Genomic DNA, 20,886 nt, shown 5'->3' on the forward strand with positions numbered 1-20,886 from the left:
ATCTATCTATCTATCTATCTATCTATCTATCTATCTATCTATCTATCTATCTATCTATCCTGGTGTGGCGGAAGTGCTGCCATCCATGGCTCCATGATTTTCCACAGGGTTGAGCTTCCAAGCTCTAAATCCATGGCCCTGATGTAATCCAGGGGGGCTGCCCTTTTGTGCCCTGGGAAAGATATTGCCCCCCTCCCAGTCCTTCCCTTCTGCAGGAGTCCCAGTGGGGTAAGGTCCCTGGTCGTCTGTCACAACATCTTTTTATATAATACGCTACTGCGGCTGTCCGTTTGACTGTCCAGGATTTTAAATCACCGGTAGCTCACAAACTGTTTGACCTATTGACCTGAAATTTGGTACACATATACTACGTGACGTCTACTATTCACTTTAGGGGTGATGATTGACCTCCAAGTTTATTCCTCTTTTTATTTTTATTTTCATTTTATTGTGGAATCAACTCTTGGCAGCAGCCAGCAGGACGCCGTGTGGCGCATATGTACAGGCACCATTCTCATCTCTATCACCTTCGCCGTCACTTCCCCTACCTCTTCACATATCTTAAATCATTCTCGAGGCTGATTGAAGACTTAAGTGCCAGCTTAAGTGAAAAATTAAGGAAAACGTACTAAGTAATTGCAACACAAACACTGACTTAATCAGTTTTAACGCGAACAGATGCCGACGGAAGAAGAGAAGAAGAAGCCAGGCCGTTAGGGTGGAGAAAAGAAGAGCTGCTCAGGAAGAAGCAAGTGTATCAACCTCTGAGCATACGAATGATAAACGTACAGAGAAAGAGGATGAAGACTAGGAATGCTCAAGTCAAGTGTATTCACTGCGCTGTTACTGGTATATAATAAAATATTAATAATAGAGGTTGTTGGACGCCAAAGTCTTTTAAGTGCTTAGGGGCTCTGAAGGTCATAATCCATCCCTAGACCCTGTCTTGGCACACGTGGTACAATCACATACAACCCGACAGTTAATATTATTTATTATTTTGGCTTTCAACATCTGAGGTACAGTTGGGTCCATTTCTTTTGTTTTTCCCAGTTGGAGCACAGACTGGTGAAGTCACTTGCTCGTGGTCACACGGTGTCAGTAACAGAATTTGAACCCACAACTTCAAGGTTTGAAATCCAAAGCCCTCACTACTAAACTGCACTACCTTTTCACACCAAGTCATTTTAGAGTTAGGTAAAAGTAGGAAGAACACAAAGTACACACCTGCCTCGCTTGGGCCAGAATTCAGATCCAGGACTATGGAGCTTTGAGGCTGCTGCACTAACTGTTAATGTTAACATTTAACATTATACAAAGTTATTGTCTGTTTTTTACCTGTATTATTATCAATCTTTAATATTGTTTATTGTATCAGTATGCTGCTGCTGGAGAATGTGAATTTCCCATTGGGATTAATAAAGTATCTATCTATCTATCTATTTATCTATCTAACCAGCATTATTATTTCAAGGCTACCCAGTTTGGAGTTCATATTTTCTATAAAAAAAAAAACAAAACACTCAATTACATTTTCATCATCCATAAAGAAGACGGTGCAGTACTGATTTGATTGTCTTGTTGGACAACATTTATGAATTATTATCATAAAAAAAAATCTTTAACGTAGTTCGTTTTCAGAACTGGGTGTGTAGCGCCCGCTTGCGGGTGCGCGCACGTCTACTCCTTTTGCTGATCGAGTACGCGCACGCGCTGTCGCTGAAGTGGGCCGGTTGCGAAGAGGAGGAGGAGGAGGAGGAGGAGGGGGAAGGATGAAGGAAGGAAGCGGAGCTTGAGCTGGCCCCGGGATAGAAGCCTCCTCTGTGATTCTCTTCAGTCCGCGTGGAGGAGATTGAAAACACGCAAGAGCAGAAGAGTCGTCACCGCTGCGCACACGGGCTCGGCCGGGCGGCTATTTTTTCCCTCTCTCTCTCTTTCGGTTTTTAATAAATAGAGGGGAAAATATCAACAACTCTCGCTGCTTTCTATTTTTGCTGAAGTGAGAGCAAAATAAAAGAGACCGCCAAAAAGCCCCGAATCGGTTATTTGTGCAGAATAGGGCTTTTTTTTTTCTTCTTCGTCTTGCAAGATTTGTCGCCCTCTTCTTGCCACGGACGCTCGCTTTATTCCAATGCCTTTCGCTTCATAAATCTCGTTCCTAATTGGGATTATATCGCTGTGTTTTTTTTCTTTTTAATTTGAACCGTGTGCTTCGTATATGCAGTTTTTCATTTTGTAAATCTAAGATTTTTTTTTGCTAGCACGTTGTGTGTATGTGTTTTTATTTTATTTTTTTACTTTGCTGTTTCTCAAAGCTTTTGTCTTCTTAGTACATCATTTTATTGTGGGGAAAATCTTTATGTCCTTTTGTACGTTTTTTGGTTTTTTTTTTTACTAGTAAACAGAAGCCACCAGTCGAGCCCTCGTAGATTTATTTATTTTTCTTCTTCTTCCAGATTCATTCATTTACTTTGATCTTACGGGGGACTATTTTATGCTTGCTAGCAGAGAGCTATTTTGTATTTTCATTTAGTTTTATTTTCGGCACAAGTACGGTGGAAGAGCCGCGGAGTGCTTTCGCTGAGCGCTGCCTTTTCGCGGCGGTGCTTGCCCACATTGTGAGCCTCGCTCTTCCCGGCCCGATCTCGCCGTTTTTTTCTTTCTCCGCTCTTGTGCGAGCGACATGGATGAGCAGTCCCGGATGCTGGCGGGTCTTGGCGGCTTGGGGGCATTGAACCAGCCCGACGGAGGCGATCCGGATTCGGTTCGTAAACAGCAGCAGCAGCAGCTTGGTCAGCCTCAGCAAGACATCGGGGACATTCTGCAACAGATCATGGCCATCACGGACGAGAGTCTGGACGAGGCACAAGCCAGGTAAGACGAGACGCTTGAGCCGCTTTGATTCAGGGCAGCATTCCTTAGGACCCCCTTAACCCCAGTCCACCCCCCCAAAAAAAACTTAAAAATCGAAACGCATTCAGCAGCAAAAAGTTTAACTGTCAGAGGGTTAGAATTAAATTAACTATTTTTGGAGGGGTTGAGCTGTTCGACTTGTTTTAACTTGACCTCCAACTATTTTAATGTAGGAACGAACTTTATTTTTTTTTTTTTTTTACAAAGTACGTCCTCTCAGGTTTTACTCGCGGCTGATGTCCCAATCATTGATACGAATTTGTTTTTTTTTAAGAAAACATTGTTTTCACTTATTGAGTAACTCGTACAGACGCCGCCTGCTCCATACATTTTATTTTTTTGGGGGGGTTTTGTTTCTTCTACTTGTTAACTTGCACGTTGAGATGCAGGACAAACATCTGCTGGATGCGCTTCGTTTTTTCCACTCGCTGCCCGTCTCATTTGTTCCACTCCTTCCTCGTCTTGCTGGTGCGCAGCCCTTCGTGTAAAAGACCCCCCCCCCCCCCTTAGTCAACAATGGGGACCCGGCAGCCGCTTCTAGCACTTTTAGGGCTCATTACATTGCCCACCTTAAACGTAGATGTTACAAATTTGAATCCTTACATTTACGGGGGTGCGTCTTTTTTAAAAAGAAATACGGAATAAACCATCATGGAGGACTGAGCCTGAAGTTTGCAATCTGGAGGGCGTTATGTTAGCCCCCTTTCGCCCATCATGAGGTTAACCCCTTCGTTTTATATTTACTTGTCTTTACTCGTGTGAAATTGAAAAATAATCAATAAAACACCCCAACTGAACAGTTAAGAAATAAAGGCAGGCCCGTGCAGATGTGTACACTGTGCTCTAATAATGTTATTAAAATTGTTTTAGTTGCCCGCGACGTAATAGTTGCTGCTTTCTACTTTTCCAAATTGAATTCTCTTGAAATTGTCGTTTGTTAAATCGCTGAATGGCGGGCTTGCTGCGACCCCACCACCCCCTGTTGTTGTGTGTATTCACACAGAGCCGAATCTGAAACTCTAAATCGATGCTTTGTTTTATTTTATTTCCAGCACTTTTAGCTCCTCCAGTAAAAGAAGTGAGGTTGGCACTTGGGGAGTGATGACGGACACCTTGTTTTACTGCATTTATTAATCTTACAGCCGATTTATAATAATAATAAACGTCACCAGTAAACAACATTTTGTGTTTTACAAATTTCATTATTAGTCTTTTTTTGTAATACCCGTGGCCTAAAGAGGTGATAAGGAAGGAAGGAAGTGATTTTAGTTCATTGTTTTGCTGCTTTTTTGAATGTGGTGTCTATCTGGGATGTGTGGGGCACATTTTACAACACTTGCTGCTGCTGTTTTAACACATTTTACTTAAAAAAGGACTGCTGTGGGTTTGTAAAGAGTGCTGCTCTATGACTTTTTATTTGTCACAAATTTTATTTGATTAGAAATCTGCACTACAGAACAGAGTTTCCAAATGTTATTTATATGGAAATAGTTGTAATGTGTGGTTTATCAGAAGTAGCGGGCAATAGTTGATATGCACAGATTTAATATTTTATTTTCAGTAGTACTAGGGTGTTGTACCGTGTTAGCCATTATGAATGTAGAGAAAAGCCAAGCAAAATGACACCTTTTATTGGCTAACTAAAAAGATTACAATATGCAAGCTTTCGAGGCAACTCAGGCCCCTTCTTCAGGCAACATCTTGAAAGCTTGCAATATTGTAATCTTTTTAGTTAGCCTATAAAAGGTGCAATTTTGCTTGGCTTTTCTCAACATTTTATTTTCATAAATTGGATGTATGGAATGAACTTTTGAACAATTTTGTACTCATTTTACTGTTCCTTAGCCAGTGTAAATAATTAAAAAGTAGAAATAAAGTTGGTGAGGTTTAAAAGGAATCCACTACTTTAATTACCCGACTGGACTTTTCTGTTCACAAAATTTTTTCTTTTTTGATTTCTTCTGAAATTAAATTTCAATGGGGGGGGGGGGGGGTTTAAACACAAATTTCCGCGTCTCTCGAGACTTGCAATCGAGTGTCAGTCTGAGGAGGGAAGAGCGCTGGGTGACAGTCACAGATAAAGAGGAAAGAGTTTACTGCATTTCGGAGAACGCAAAACTCCGCCGAGTTAAAACAAAGAGGTGTGTGGAGCAAAATGTTTTAGGGATTAAATTGTTGGCGAGTGTCAGAACCCCCCCCCACCCCCCCCCCCAAAAAAAAAGGCAGGGATGAGAGCAGGGCAACAACAGCACCCACCCCGGGCCCGACGTGTCCAACAGACTCGTGTTGTCGTCGCCTTGTTGCTTTCGGCCGAATTCTTGGTGCGTTGTGGAGCTCCTTTGTCGTGGAGTTTAACATTCAAGAAGAGGAGCCGACTCAAATATTGTGCCTGAAACATTGATACTTGCATTTTTTGTTTTTTTTGTGTTGTGTAGAATCGAGAGGGTAAAAGTGGGCTTTGGAATAATTTGGTGAAGTATCGACCTTGGATCTTGACACCCGTTGTTTTATTGGTGGGAATGTCCGAACATTTCATGGACAGCTTTGTATTGCCCTGATTTTAAGTGTACTGTACTCGCGTAATTCAGTTTCAAGAGGCGGCACGTGTGGGCCATTCTCCTGGACTCCTCCACCGGAGCCGTGGAGCACAACCATCATCTGTGTTGTTAAAGTGTCATATTGTCTTGTTAGGGGTAGGCCGGTGGAAGAAATTCTTGCATCCGCATCCACAATATTTCCCGAAAACGGTGATGTGCTGAAGATGGAAACTAACTGGCGAAGAAGAAACTTGGGAACAAACCGATAACTAAAATAATCGATGCGCCCGTCCTGGTGGCTCTGCACCCTGCGACTAACCGAAGCGTTGATATGAGGGGTCATCTGCCCCGCTACACGTTTATCAGTCGGCTTCGAAAGACTGCACTTACTTTGCCAGTATTTAAATTAAATTATTTACTAGGTGATGATTACAGATTCTTTTTAGTTTGATTTTGTGGTGGAAACGTGCAATGAATATAATAGAAAACAAAAAACACAAGGCAAGTGTAGATGATGCCATTCCTTCAAATCAATTATCAAAATAACGAAATATCATTTATTATGAATTCGTAAAACAGGCAAATGGGGAAACTTGTAGAAATGTTTTTTCCTGCTGTGATCCTTTAACTGGACAGAACAGGGTCACATTTAAACACGGGGGGGGGGATTGTATGAGTGGGACTGCTGGGTGGCACTTTTTGTTTTTGTATTCACAAGTACAATTAAAAGTAATGTTTTTTTTTATAAAGGTTCAATTTGTTTAGCTGTATGAAATCCCCTTAAAAAGCTCCAATCTGATTTTCCTGGATTTGTTTCTTCTTCCATAAAGCATCCTTACAGACAAAGCCCCCCGTATACGTCGTCGTCGCAGATCTGGAGGTAATGCGCACTTAGCAGAATACAAATCTGCCATGCCTGTTATGGTATTTTGGAGACGACCCCGCTCTGCTTTATTTTGACGCCGTGTTTTACTGCGTTAATAGTTCTTTTTAAAGCCCTTTGCGGGAGCGCATTCATTCCAGGCCCCCCCCAACCACCATCACCCTCCTTAACCGCTTCAGCACACAAAAATACAAAACCGTAATCCTGTCTGAAAGATTCCCCAAGCCGTGCTTCTTGTATTGATGTTTCAAATCGTGCACGTATATTAATTCATATTTGCCGTTGCTTAAGTGGTTTATTTCAAGTTGATTTAAGACGTTCAGGTCTGCACCTTTTGCTTCGTGGTCTGTGCTTAGTTTCCAAGCTACGCCTGCCCGAAAAAGCGTTTCAGAAAGGACTGAGGGAGAAGGCGGATGGCTGAAACAATATGGTCCCCGTTTTTTTTGGTGTCTTTCATGCCGTATGTCATGTCCTGAATGTTTCGATGGAAGACCCCAGTTGTTTTAACTCCTTCCTGTAAAATGGAGAAGCCCCACAATACCCAGAAAGCGCCGTAAGCCCATGCCGGGCCTGCTTTCCCAATTTTATTTTATTTTTTTTTGAGATACAGGGCAAAGTAAAAAAAAAAATAAATAAATAAATAATACAAAGTAAAGTTAAATTGGGAAGAGCACTGAGCCTCCTTGCGATGTCACATCCGTCACCACTTCTACGCCATGCGTTTTCTCTCACAGCTGGATGCCACCAATTCTAAATCCTTCCAAAAGGCTCTTAACGCCTTCCATTGTTTCTAATGGCTGCATCCTTGTGTCACTTAACTTACAGCGCCTTGTCCCTAACCTCCGCCAGACCCCTGTTAGAAACCAAAAATGCATTAAAAAGGCGATCCCACCGCCCTGCTCGGTCGTTCTCACTCTCCTGTGTTTATTTTTTCTTCCACGTTGATGATATATCCCTCATTTTTGCGCGTGTGATTGCATTTCTGCTCCTTTTAAGGTGGAGTTTTTGGTTTGTGTTTGCTGCGGCTTGAGATCCATTGATTAGTTTGTCACCTCAGAGCTCCGACTTCCCAGGGTTGGTTTCTTTTACTCCCACACAGTTTTCTTTACAGGGGGTTTGGGTAATTAGCATGGAAGTGTGAAATGATTCCTTAATCCTGGTCACACTTTAAAGACCAAATGGTCACACGTTAAACACACACACACACACAGAGACATGAAGAGAAGCCCCCATCTGTACGCGTTTAGAGAGGACCCATGAAGTGTTCTGCAGCCAAAAACTTGGTGGGCACTCGTGATGACCCTCTTGGCAGACGCATTAACTGATTTTTTTTTTCTTGTGATTGTCTGTGTAAAGTAATATTTTTTTGGCAGCAGTGTTTTTAACCTCTCTCTTGTAGAAATACGAACAATGAAACAAAATGCAAACGAAAAAGTTTAATGGTGGCGTTTGACGGCCTATGAGGTTCGACAGCCGGCTGCGTGTTCTTCACCTTTTGCCCGAATCCTGCAGGCAGCCCAGCATTTCCTTTAAACGGCCTTTAATTAAACTGAATTAGGACGTGAGCTCCGAAGTCACAGGGAGGTGACGCTCATTAAGGCAACATGTTGCATGTTTATTAATCCTTAAACTAACACGACTTCTCCGCCTTATCAAAGGGTTGGACCGAAGGAGACGGCCCTGTAAACTGAAAACTGAATGAAGTCGCCTTTTTAATTGCCATGTTTAAAATAACTTTGTGCCCGAAGGTATCAGTCTAGTGTGCGGTTAAATGTTCTGTTCTGATGTGACCTTTTCTCGTGTGTTAGACGTCCCAAAATCAGAGAGACGAGTCTTCATTGAGTGGATTTTTACTCTGCAGAAGTTGTCCTGATGCGTTTCCGCTTCATTATATGTTCTGTGTCTGCCATCAAGGCGTTAGATGTGACACATTTTTTATAGAGAATCTCTTCAGTCCATAGTATAAAAAAATAAATTGTTGTGGTAGTGTGTGTATTTTTTTTTTTAAATTTAATGTTGATAAAAAGCCACACAGAGAGGAGAGGAATGAAGGTCAGTAGGACCACCATGACAGAATCCATGTGTGTAAATGAGAGGGAGGTCAGTGGAATGGTGAGGATGAGGGGAATAGAGTTGGCGAAGGTGGAGGAGTTTAAATACTGGGGATCAACAGTACAGAATAATGGAGTGTGGAAGAGAAGTGAAGAAGAGAGTGCAGGCAGGGTGGAGAAGAGTGTCAGGAGTGATTTGTGACAGACGGGTATCAGCAAGAGTGAAAGGGAAGGTCTACAGGACGGTAGCGAGACCAGCTATGTTATATGGGCTGGAGATGGTGGCACAGGAGACAGAGCTGGAGGTGGCAGAGATTTGCATTGGGTGTGACGAGGATGGACAGGATTAGAAATGAGGACATTAGAGGGTTGGGAGACAAAGTCAGAGAGGCGAGATTGTGTTGGTTTGGACATGTGCAGAGGAGAGATGCTGGGTATAATGAGAGAAGGATGCTAAGGATAGAGCTGCCAGGTAAGAGGAGAAGAGGAAGGCCTAAGAGAAGGTTTATGGATGTGGTGAGAGAGGACATGCAGGTGGTGGGGGTGACAGAGCAAGATGATGACAGGAAGATATGGAAGAAGATGATCCGCTGTGGCAACCCCTAACAGGAGCAGCCGAAAGAAGATAAAAAGCCACATGCTCTTGTAATTTAATGCACAGATCAACTGAAGTACTCAATTTAAATTTAAAAATGCAGTAATAGACGTGCAGACATTTGAGCAGTTTGTATGCAGTTTTAAAAAAAATCGCACTTCACAGCATTTCTGTGAATCAATGTGCTGTAGATAAAAATAATTTACATGAAAGTTTGTAACGTCAGCCAGCCAGTCATCAGTCCGTCCATCCAGAGGCTGTTATTCCCATTCATAAAGCAGGAACTAACCCCTCGTCGAGCCTCCATCCCACTGAACTTGTGGAGTGAAGACGACACGGGACAAGAGAATAACAGACAGCGTTTCATGTCCAGCGAGCAAGAAGAGGCTCTGAAATATTAACAACATCGTAATGAACCGAGAGACCGGGGCCTTACTGTACACAGCAGAGTAGTTCAGAGTCACCAGTCAGCCTTTGGGGTGTGGAAAGAAACTTGATTACCCAGCATTCTCTGCTTCTTTTTAAGTTCATGTGAGTGCTAAGGGTGGCACTCATTGTCCTTTATATACAATTATTTATATGTACCCAGCATACAAAAAAGGAAAAAAGTACAGAAAGGATTTGTTACAGTTCTTAATAATCTTTGCTAAGTACAAATCCTTAAAAATATTAAATTAGTAAAGTTACATTTTTGTATAGTGCTTTTTGAATTGGTAATACATTTTTAAATTATGTGAGTATATTTATGTGTGTTTATACGTGTCTATCTCTCTATATGTTTGTGTGTGTGTGTGTGTGTGTATGTATACCGTATATATTCACGTGTACATCAGGTCTTGAAACCTGACAAATCGAACATAAAATCAGACCCCGACTTATACGGCCATTCAAAAATGCGACACTTACATTTTTTTTCTTTCTTCATTTTCTTGCCTCCTCCAGTCTCCCACCAGTTTCTCAGACGCATCAAATTTTGTTGCAGCAGCACAGTTATCTGTTTCTTTTACCACTAATTTTAAAACCAGCTTCATATTTTCTTCTGATTGAATGCTACATCGTAGATAAGGGATGCTCTTACGATAAAGATGTATGAGGGTGTGAGATACACAAAACAGTGCAAACGTCGCTTTGGAATAGTTCAGATAATAGTGTTTGGTCTCGTAGGCCCAATACATAAAAAAATAAAAACGCCGTGTGCTCCGTAGTGACTCTCTCAGGTGGGTGTTAGCATATCGTAATCTCATGGACCAATAGCGTGAGTTTTCCATATTCGACTTAATCGACCGTTATAAAATACCAGAAATTATTATTATTATTAAAATCAAGCCCTGACTTATCTGCGGGAGAACTTATCCACGAGTATATACGGTATATATAATGTGTGTGGGGCGGCACGGTGGCACAGTGGTAGCGCTGCTACCTCGCAGTTAGGAGACCCGGGTTCGCTTCCCAGGTCCTCCCTGCGTGGAGTTTGCATGTTCTCCCCGTGTCTGCATGGGTTTCCTCCGGGCGCTCCGGTTTCCTCCCACAGTCCAAAGACATGCAGGTTAGGTGGATTGGCGATTCTAAATTGGCCCTAGTGTGTGCTTGGTGTGTTGGTGTGTTTGTGTGTGTGTCCTGCGGTGGGTTGGCACCCTGCCTGGGATTGGTTCCCTGCCTTGTGCCCTGTGTTGGCTGGGATTGGCTCCAGCAGACCCCCGTGACCCTGTGTTCGGATTCAGCGGGTTGGACAATGGATGGATGGATGGATAATGTGTGTTTATATAAGATGGAAGGTGCCAGAAGATGGATGAGCAGAAACCAGAGGCCAGGAGCCCAGTTCCATCCTCCATACCAAGGCAAATTTCTCCTTGGGGACAAATAAAGTTATATCTGTGTTAGGTGGCACACAGGGACCCATGACAGGGCTGCACTTCTGGACTCCACTTTCCATGAACCCCTTCAGGTGTCCAAGTTGGGACAGCTCCAGTGGGCCATTGAATGGAATGGCTCCTGGCTGTCCATCCCCTGGCACCTTCTGTCTTGGCAAGCCGGGATGCTAGTCTGTCTTCCATGGCACTCGCAATACTCGCACACGTTTATAAGTAAATCAGAAGTTCTCAAAACGGCTTAAAGGGAAACTCCATTGAGTCCTATTGTTGTGTGACAGAACTGTTGACCAACAAAGTTCTTCAATTTAAAAGCAAGACCCCGTATGAAGGGTCTTTCTGGTTGTGGAGTTATTTAATAGTATATTAGCAAAAAAAAAAAATACATGCGTATTGCAAGTTATGAGCAAACGACTGGATTACTCGACGTGTCACTAATGCGATACGAGTAACGTGAGATTATTTCATGGACATCTTTGATACTGTTGGTCACCATTGGTCCCATTCTGTATGTCCTTCTCCATGAAATTTGAGATTAACATTTTTTCTTGGCTACCAACTACATGGAGTAAGAAACTTATTAATAAAAAAATATATATCTATTAATCTCATTTTTGGATGGAGTATCTCTTTAATCCAGTTTAATGAGGTCAGGACCTTTGTTTGTTTGACTTTGCTTTATCAAATGTATCTTCTTCTACTTCTTTTGGCTGCTCCCGTTAGGGGTCGCCACAGCGGATCATCTTCTTCCATATCTTTCTGTCCTCGTCATCTTGTTCTGTCACCCCCATCACCTGCATGTCCTCTCTCACCACATCCATAAACCTTCTCTTAGGTCTTCCTCTTCTCCTCTTACCTGTCCGCTCTATCCTTAGCATCCTTCTCCCAATATACTCAGCATCTCTCCTCTGCAGATGTCCAAACTAACGTAATCTCACCTCTCTGACTTTGTCTCCCAACCGTCCAACCTGAGCTGACCCTCTAATGTCCTCATTTCTAATCCTGTCCATCCTCGTCACACCCAATGCAAATCTTAACATCTTAAACTCTGCCACCTCCAGCTCTATCTCCTGTGCCAACGTCTCCAACCCATATAACACAGCTGGTCTCACTACCGTCCTGTAGACCTTCCCTTTCACTCTTGCTGATACCCGTCTGTCACAAATCACTCCTGACACTCTTCTCCACCCATTCCGCCCTGCCTGCACTCTCTTCTTCACTTTTCTTCCACAATCCCCATTACTCTGTACTGTTGATCCCAAGTATTTAAACTCCTCCACCTTCGTCAATTCTACTCCCCTCATCCTCACCATTTCACTGACCTCCCTCTCATTCACACACATTTATACAAGAATATAAATTATGTGCTTACAATGAGAGTAAAATGAAAAACAAAGGCAATGTAAACTGGTGGCTAAGTTACTGGAATTTAAACTCTAGGGTCGCCGGTGTAATCCTTACCTCCAACTATCAACTGCTTGTGCTCTATTTGTAACAAAATCAAATATATATGCAAAGAAATGAGCTGCATAGGTGTACAGTACAGAAAGGTGCTCTGTGAAGTGAAGGCCATTGGGTATTCTGGATGTCGTCTGTGCAGGATTGGCACCTTCTCGCCACGTTTCTGTGGATTTTCCTCGGCTGTTCTGCTTTCCTCCCACATTCCCACAGACATGCTTGACAAGTCCCAGTAAATCCATTTTGTGTGTGGCGGTCTCTATAAGTGCACTCTGTGATGAACATCCTCGTGAAATATGCTTCCTACAAATGGCGTTTTGATATAAAAGTGTGAAAACGGACGGCCGTCTGCCCGATACTTGACGCGTACTGCATATTTCACAAGAGGCGAGTAATTCCGCTTTGCTGTGGTATCTCGGCTGATGTTGGTGATGACGAGCACTTGCTCTTCAGGTAGCTTGCCGCCATCCTTTTTGACATCTTGAATTCTGTTTTCACACTTCACAGTTCAGAGTTTTGATCCTCATTTGAAAAGATCCACAATGCACTTGGCTGCGTGCTGCCTTTGTACTTTGCTTCCCAATAAATTGATGATGATGGTGTTTGAAGAGAACGAGTCACAACCCTTGGATTCTCATACCACCTGCCACTACCAGTTTACCTGTGTAACAACAATGACAAAACTTGAATCATTTTTAAAATAATAATGAAAAAAAGATAAATTTAATTTTTGACTATTTGGGTTGCTCTTTTCCTGCCTATTGTTACCTACAGTAAAAACAGTATTTTCATTTGCAATATGCATTCTATAAAATGTGTGTGCCGGAGTATATTATTGTGGATAACGAGGCCTAACCAATACTCTAGCGGTCCAATGTTTGTTTGACAAGGGCCACCTAGGAAAGACGGATTGGTGCTGGAAGAGACCAGCAGGGGGCGCTTACCCTCTGTGTCTGAGTGTGGATCCCAATGCCCCAGTGCAGTGACACCGTGCTGTAAAAATGGCACCGTCCTTCAGATGAGACGTAAAACTGGGGTCCTGACTCTCAGTGGTCATTAAATATCCCTGGGCATCCTTTGTAAAGAGCAGGTTGTATCCCGACACCCAGGCTAACTTGCCCACCTAACCCTCATCATTCTGGGCCCCCTAATCACCCCCTGTGTCTAACTTGACTGTGTCTCTTACCTAACAGCTAAAATGTGGCGAGCGCACAAAAATAAAAGAAATAATGGCTGCCGTCACATCATAGGGTGGATGTTACACAATGGTGGTGGTTCAAGTGGCTCCCTTCTCCCTACATAAAGCGCTTTGAGTATTGAGAAATGCGCCATATAAATGTAAAGAATTATTATTACTAAGGCGTTTAATTGTTTTTATCAAGTTTGTTGGCAGTTTTTAAAACGTTGTAAAGCTGGACGCTCTGCCCTTGTAAATTTAGTGGTGAATATCGCTCAAGAAAAATATTTGACAGTGACCAGTGCAAGTTAATTTTTAGTCTGTAAATGAGCAGCCACTCTCATCAGAAGTTTTGCTGTTATTGCCTGCTGTACATTCTTTCCTGCTAACCAGCTTATTATTTAACAACTTGCAGTCCTGTAGGGACATTGTTGTCAATGCCACAAAACACAACTGGCCAGATCCCAGCGCAGATCCTGGAAGGTTGCCGGTTCAAATCCCATTACTACTCTTACTCCATTGGGCCCGTAAGCAAAGGCCCTAAACCTGAAAATTGCTCTAAGGGTGCTGTACAATGGCCGATTCTGCGTTTTGACCTCACAAAGGTCATGTGAAAAGAAAGTTTCCCCTCAAGGATGAATAAGTGTGTCAAAAAATAAAAACAAACTTGGGCTGAGTTTGAAGGTACTGGGAGCGCCCCCTGTTGAGAGGACTATGTAACAGCAATTTCTAAAATGATCGTAAGTGCATGGGACGTTCTTCAGGGTGCGTTTTCTTTTTTTTCCTGTCCTGTATTTTTGCATGATGTATGTGCAATATCTACCGAAACAGAAATCATATATTGGTGGCTTACCTATTAAGGCCTACGCTCATTTAGCACTAATAGAAAAAGAACTTCCGGGAAATCCAAAATCTCCACCAATGGTAGCATTTTTGGTAGCTGAAAATCATTAAATGTTTTTAGGCAGTGCTGTATAGGATTGTCTTTTGAAGTATTAAATTGATAATCGGCTTTAAATTTTAAGCTTTGGCTGACAAGTAGGCTGCCTACGGTATTGTCACTCTTGTAACTGAGCAGTTGGGCGTCTCTTCAGAGGTGCCGATTCTGCACTTACTGCTTGGCCACCCTGCACTGATGTGTCTGCGATAACATGGCAGCCATGACGTCTGCTTGGAATTGTATTTTCGTTTGGATTTCCAACAGGCAGTTTTTGTTCGTTTCGGTAGATGTTGGTTTTATCCTCCCAGCCCTCCATTTTTATTTTTGACCATTATAAAATGTAATAGGAGAAGTTTTTTTTTTATTTACCAGTCGTGGATAGTATCAACAAATGCTTCACCATTAGCATAAAACAGACAGACATGTTATTTGTCCCCGGGGGAAATTTGTCTTTTTACAGGAGCTCTAAATAAATAAGAAGCTAGATAAATAATTAAATAAATAAACAGCATCCTCTAAACCAGTTAATCCATTTGAGGGTTACGGGGGCGAGAGCCTTTCCCGGTAGCACTGGCTGCAAGGCCGGAAACCATGTTGGTGCCATTGCAAGACCCACACCTACACTTTCAGGGAGCCAATTTCCAATCTCATTATCAACATAAGCAGCACCTCTTTGAGGATGCATGAGAAGACTCGGAACTCCCAAAAGAAGCCCACTTAGGGGATGGGGAGAAGGTGTAAACTCCAAATAGGCAGCAGGGCACAGAATCCAAATGCTGGATGTGGCAGCATGACCCTGTGTGCCAAGGTGCCACCTAAAATTGAGTGCAAATTTTAGTAAAATTGATTCCGGATCCAATCTGAAGGATGAGCTGTAGAATATGTCTACCATATATGGCTCCAGGTGTCCTTCATGATACCAGTTTACATCGGAGAGGCACTCTGGTGTTCTCACATTGCCATTTTAGCTTGTCTGCCATGCAGCTGTGTGGAGACTCGAAGGACACCTTCATCCACTTCGTTTACCTGAGCAGAAGTACATGAGTGCACCTCAGGAAGCACTTGGTGTAGTAGTTCAGGAGTGCCGCCATCTTGCTTTTGTTTCTGTGGCAATGTCGTGTGCACAAGGGGTATTGACCACCAATCAAGTCTATGTGAAGATCTGGATCGCTTTCTAAGCACCCATTTTTCTTGACTTCTTGAAGTCTGCATTCTGCTTGTTGATCCGAGCACCTGGTGGCTGTCTGAATCCACTTTGGGATTGCAATGTTTCCGCAACGTGACAAACAGATGGAGCTAAGCTGTCGTGAATGAGGTAGTCAAAAATACTCCAAAGTTTGCATACTGCATGGAATCGATGACGTTGACAATTTGGTTGTGGTCTATCGGTAGAAAAGTCTAGAATTTATACTACCCATTCGAATGATGTATCTGTCGCATAAAATTTGAATATCATTTAGAAAACATGGAACAGTTTTTGTTTGCCGAAGACGTAGCGTACACAGCTATAGAGAGTGCGGTTATTGTGTAGATTATAGAGACCCTGGAATATGACCTGTGGCTACAAACAGAGTATCCTCGTCTCTCTTTCACGCTTTTAGATATATTTATATATGATCATGAATGGCACACCTTGGGTGGCATCCCTGCTAAGATTGCTCCCTGTCCATTACCTGGCTTGGAGGCCAGGAGAAGACAGTAGACTTCCTGTCTTTGCTATAAAGTTGGCAGGAGGAGCCAACAATTTGTGGTGGGTGTCAGCATCTTGACGTGGGTGGGTAAAAGACCCTTACCTGGCCAGGAGGACAACATAATGGAGTGATTAGGGAGGACTTCCTTACCGTAGACTAGTGTTTTTCAACTAGTATGCTGCGGAACAGTGGTGCGCTGTTGGAGCTGCCCATATGTGACCTGGAAAATAATAGTGTAGTGCACCCATGCCTGAACCTGAGAGGGAGAAGGTCCTCTGGTGATTGAGTCCTGTCTGACAGAACTACCTGAAGAAGCTGGCATAAAAGCAGCTCAATGATTGCTATGTGGCAGACACAACGCTTGGAGCACTTCAGACGCGTCTCCTGGCTGCAAGAGTCCATCTGGTCACCAGTGGGTCTCACAGGGTCAATGAACAGTGGGCACGTGAGGTGCCTCTGAGGCTGAGATAGGCGGACTAAAGGGCAAAGCAGCTGGGAGATGTTCCCAACCTGCTCACTAAACTCTGTGTCTTGTCAAGATTGATATCAGAGCTGCTTTTTTATTGGCTCCTCCAGTACCTCTGCCCCTTTGGACAGTTGAGTGGGTGTATGAGATACAAAATGTTGGTGGTTAGTAGAATAGCAGGGTGCCTTTTTTTTTTTTTTTGGTTACAAAAAGTGTGCCACCCCAGAAAAAAAGGTTGGAGAAACACTGCACTAGATGGCAGCATTCCTGAGCCTTAGTGCCCGAATCGACACCTGCAGGACATGCTGGGAACTAAAGTGCCGTGGTGTAACCCTGTTGGGTTCCATGGGTGTTGGCAAGTTGGTGCTGGCAGGATTTATGATCCCTGCTTTCAGGGAGTTGCACTTGACACAAAAGTACCTCCGACTGGATATGCCCTAGCACCGTAGGTACTTCCAGGTCTTGAATAAAAGGAGTCGTTCTGCCTCACCCTGGTGCGCTGGAGTCGAGTGGAAGGAGGACAAAGCTCGCCGTAGAGTAGGAAGGAAGAAGAGAAAAGGAACAGGGATTGTGCTTGTGCCTGTCGCAAGGTTATTATACCAGAAAGAAGCCTTTGTTAAGGTCATTTATTGTAATAAATCTCTGATCGAACCTTGGACTTGTCTGTGCAGCGGTGTCTGGAGGTTGGGGTGCTGGAACACCCTCTAGTGGTCACAGTATTTTTTTTTTGTGTGTGTGTGTACATACAGTATCTCAACTTGTGGAACTCCACACCATGTTGTCTCGACCTCTGGCACTGTATGCCATGTAGCGATGTTACAGTGATATTTAGTATCCTTTATTTGGCATATACAATTTCCTGTATTAGGAACTAGCTGTCCCTTGTGGCTCCTCCCGCGCAGTAGTGAAACGGGACAAACTTTAAAAATCAATAGACGAACAGGTATCGCTAGCTAAGCGGAGGCAAGGTATACTCCAAGACGTGGCCAGAGGTAAAGCGATTCGAACGGAGTCTGGCGCGTGAGTGAGGAGGGCCCCTGCCCGGCTCCTCTCTCCTGACCTCGCGCTTCCCCCTCACCTTGACCCGCAGCCTCTATCTCGGAGTATGCAAGTGAATTATGATACTTGGCGATGAGAGAAGTCACAAAATCAACCAGAATGTTAAAGCAAATTATAGAAAAAAAAGGATCTAAATCCTCTTAGTAGCTCTCGTGTGAAAAGCAAACAGACAGACGTGTTCATATTAGAGAGAGAGAGAGATCTCTCTGTTATAAAAGGAAGTTCTGAGACAAGACTTTCTCGGAGATAACTTCAACTCCCACGAGAGATAATTTCAGGTCTCGCGAAACGAGACTTTTGGCTAAGAAACGGAAATTATTACTCGGTGAAATAATGGAACAGTGAAAAGAGATTGAATATATGGACATAGGTGATAATGACAGAAGTATGTAGACATTGTTTGGCTTTAAACTTTAAGTCGGTGACTTGTAGATCGTCTAATTCGTGTTGCCATCAGGGAGAAGTAGTGTTTCTTCTCAAAGAAGAGGCGTATCAGCGAGAATTACAAGATTTGTTGTTTGGTGAAAGTGAAATCCACATACACGAGCGGTAGAGACGGGAAGTGGCTGGCACACCCACGGTCCACTCACTTCTCATTCATGTGAATGCTATTGTCGGACACAGTTCCTGTGCTCTCAGCTCCAAGCGGGGTTGGAAATAAAAAACAAAGAGTAGAAGACAAAGTAGAACGTCGTAAAGAGGTTCAAAAATGTTGGCGTGATACACATGGAGAGCAGGTGAGAGATTATGAAAGTACGAAAACTCGAAAGTTTCAAAAAACTGATAGTAAAGATCGCGCTAACAAACGGAAATTATTACTCGGCGAAATAATGGAACAACGAAAAGAGATTGAATATATGGACATAGATCATATGACAGAAGTATGTAAATATTGTAAAATTTTTATACTGTATTGAGGATTTGTTCTCTTCTTTTTGACACCCACTGCATGCCCAACCTACCTGGAAAGGGGTCTCTTTTTGAACTGCCTTTCCCAAGGTTGCTTCCATTTTTTCCCTAAATGTGTTTTTTTTGGGAGTTTTTCCTTCTCTTCTTAGAGTGTGAAGGTTGGGTGGCTGTCAAGAGGCAAGGCCTGTTAAAGCCCATTGCGGCACTTCTTGTGTGATTTTGGGCTTTACAAAAATAAATTGAATTGTATATCGTTTGGCTTTAAACTAAATCGGAGACTTGTAGATTGTCATAATTCGTGTTGCCATCACGGAAGAGTAGTGTTTCTTCCCAATGAAGTATCTGCGAGAATTAAAAGATTTGTTGTTTGGTGAAAGTGAAATCCACATACGCGAGGGGCAGAGACGCGAATTGGGTGGTGTGTAGCGTGGGGCGGGGGGGTTTGGCGAGTGAAGCCCCCTAGTATATAGATTTGTCATTTTTTGCATACCTATCCTAACTTACTCTCCAGAGAGTTTTGGGGTCAGAGCACAGGGTCAGCTGTTAGTCCAGCAAGCACCCCAGATCAATTCCTTCTGTCTCTGCAAGGATTCGAACCAGCAACCTTCAAGTTACCGGTCAGCATTGCAGCTTTTTAGGATGCTTTTTAGATGATTTTCCAATTAATTCATATATACAACTGTAGTACAGGACTAGGGTGTTGTACCGTGTTAGCCATTATGAGAAAAGGCAAGCAAAATGACCCCTTTGAATAAATATAAAATATATATATATATATATATATATATATATATATATATATATATATATATAATATGAATGTAAAGAAAAGCCAAGCAAAATGACCCCTTTTATTGAATAAATATGAAATAGTTATATATATATATATATGAATGTAGAGAAAAGCCAAGCAAAATGACCCCTTTGAATAAATATATGAATGTAGAGAAAAGCCAAGCAAAATGACACCTTTTATTGGCTAACTAAAAAGATTACAATATGCAAGCTTTCGAGGCAACTCAGGCCCCTTCTTCAGGCAAGGTTTTTCTCTACATTCATATATATAACTAATTAATATTTATTCAATAAAAGGTGTCATTTTGCTTGACTTCTCACTACAACTAATTCATGTATATTTTTTGACATACACACCTAAATACCCATTTTATTGGAGATGTGGCTTTGGGAAGTTGCCTATTTTAGAGTTCGATGCCTTTTGTTGGAAGCGGAAGTCGCTTGGTTGTATTTAGAGGTTTATGAGCCCACTGTTGCCAGGTGTTTGTAGATTTTCTTTCATTCACCCTTTTACAAACAGATTGTGTTTACTCTGATAAGAAAAAATGAACTGGTTGATGGTGCTGCCGCTGCTGCTTCCGTTTGTTACAGATGAAATGCTATCAACTGAAATGTGTGTCAAAAGTGAGGAAGAGTGGCAAACTGTTTCTGTGAAAGGCACATGCATCTTTAAGGTAGAATTAAGGGAGGAAAAAAAATTCAGTTGTTTTCACCTCATTTTCGTTTTCATCTCACAGCAGCCAAAATGTGCTCTAATGGGGTTATTGTACAAGTGTGATTCCCATGCTCCCCTCCAGGGGTTTGCTATTACCCCCGGGGGACCACACATAAGGCCTTCTACATGCCATCGGAGTCTCCTAGGGATATTTTGCTTGCTACAGGGTTGGCAGTGTGCAAATAGTGAAATTATCCTTGTCTGACATTCCTGTGGTTCCTTTGGCCAGCAGCAGATCAATCACTTGGTACTCTTGGGGCTTCACAGCCTCCAGCTTGTGAGAAGAAGCAGAACCTGAATGTAAACCTTGGCAGTTGTGTTAAACGGTGTGGCGTTTTTTTGACTGTATTTGTCAGACAGGAATTTAAGACGGATAGCGGTAATCATAGAATTAGGAGACTATTATTTTAATGTGTAGAGCTCTGGTGACTCTTCCTTTGAACTCCGTAGACGGATTGGGAGAGCATGGGGGGGTAATGAGGTCATTGTAATAGGATTGTGTGGCGCTCCTGATATCTCTGCAAAAAGGATGAAGGTCCAGTTCTTTAGAGTCCTGATGCTTCCTGTTTTGCTGTATGGTTGTGAGACATGGACGCTATCCAGTGACCCGAGACGAAGACTGGACTCCTGCAGTATTGTGTCTCCTCAGAGAATCCTTGGGTACCACTGGTTTGGCTTTGTGTTGCCCATGGAGTCCCGAATGAGGCACATGACCTGCATTGTGAGGGAGTGTCAATTATGTCACAACTGCTAGTGTATGTGGCGTGATTCCCCAAGGGTGATCCTGCTCACAGGATCCTCATCGCCGAGGACCCAAGTAGCTAGACCA

General features: G+C 42.8%; 1 protein-coding gene across 4 annotated transcripts in view; it reads left to right on the forward strand.

Moving 5' to 3' along the window:
• Positions 1-1,729: 1,729 nt before the first annotated feature.
• pbx4 (pre-B-cell leukemia transcription factor 4) overlaps positions 1,730-20,886 on the forward strand; it is a 216,894-nt gene continuing 197,737 nt past the window's right edge. For 2 of the 4 annotated variants that reach the window (XM_028823599.2, XM_028823600.2), the window contains exon 1: positions 1,737-2,874. In XM_028823599.2, the coding sequence (XP_028679432.1) occupies positions 2,684-2,874 (191 nt within the window). In that variant the 5' untranslated portion in view covers positions 1,737-2,683. Of the gene's footprint in view, positions 2,875-20,886 lie in introns of all 4 variants that reach the window. The other 2 variants (XM_028823602.2, XM_028823601.2) reach the window with 2 other exon arrangements.

This window comes from Erpetoichthys calabaricus, chromosome 17 (assembly GCF_900747795.2).
Source record: "Erpetoichthys calabaricus chromosome 17, fErpCal1.3, whole genome shotgun sequence".
Classification (NCBI taxonomy): Eukaryota; Metazoa; Chordata; class Cladistia; order Polypteriformes; family Polypteridae; genus Erpetoichthys; species Erpetoichthys calabaricus.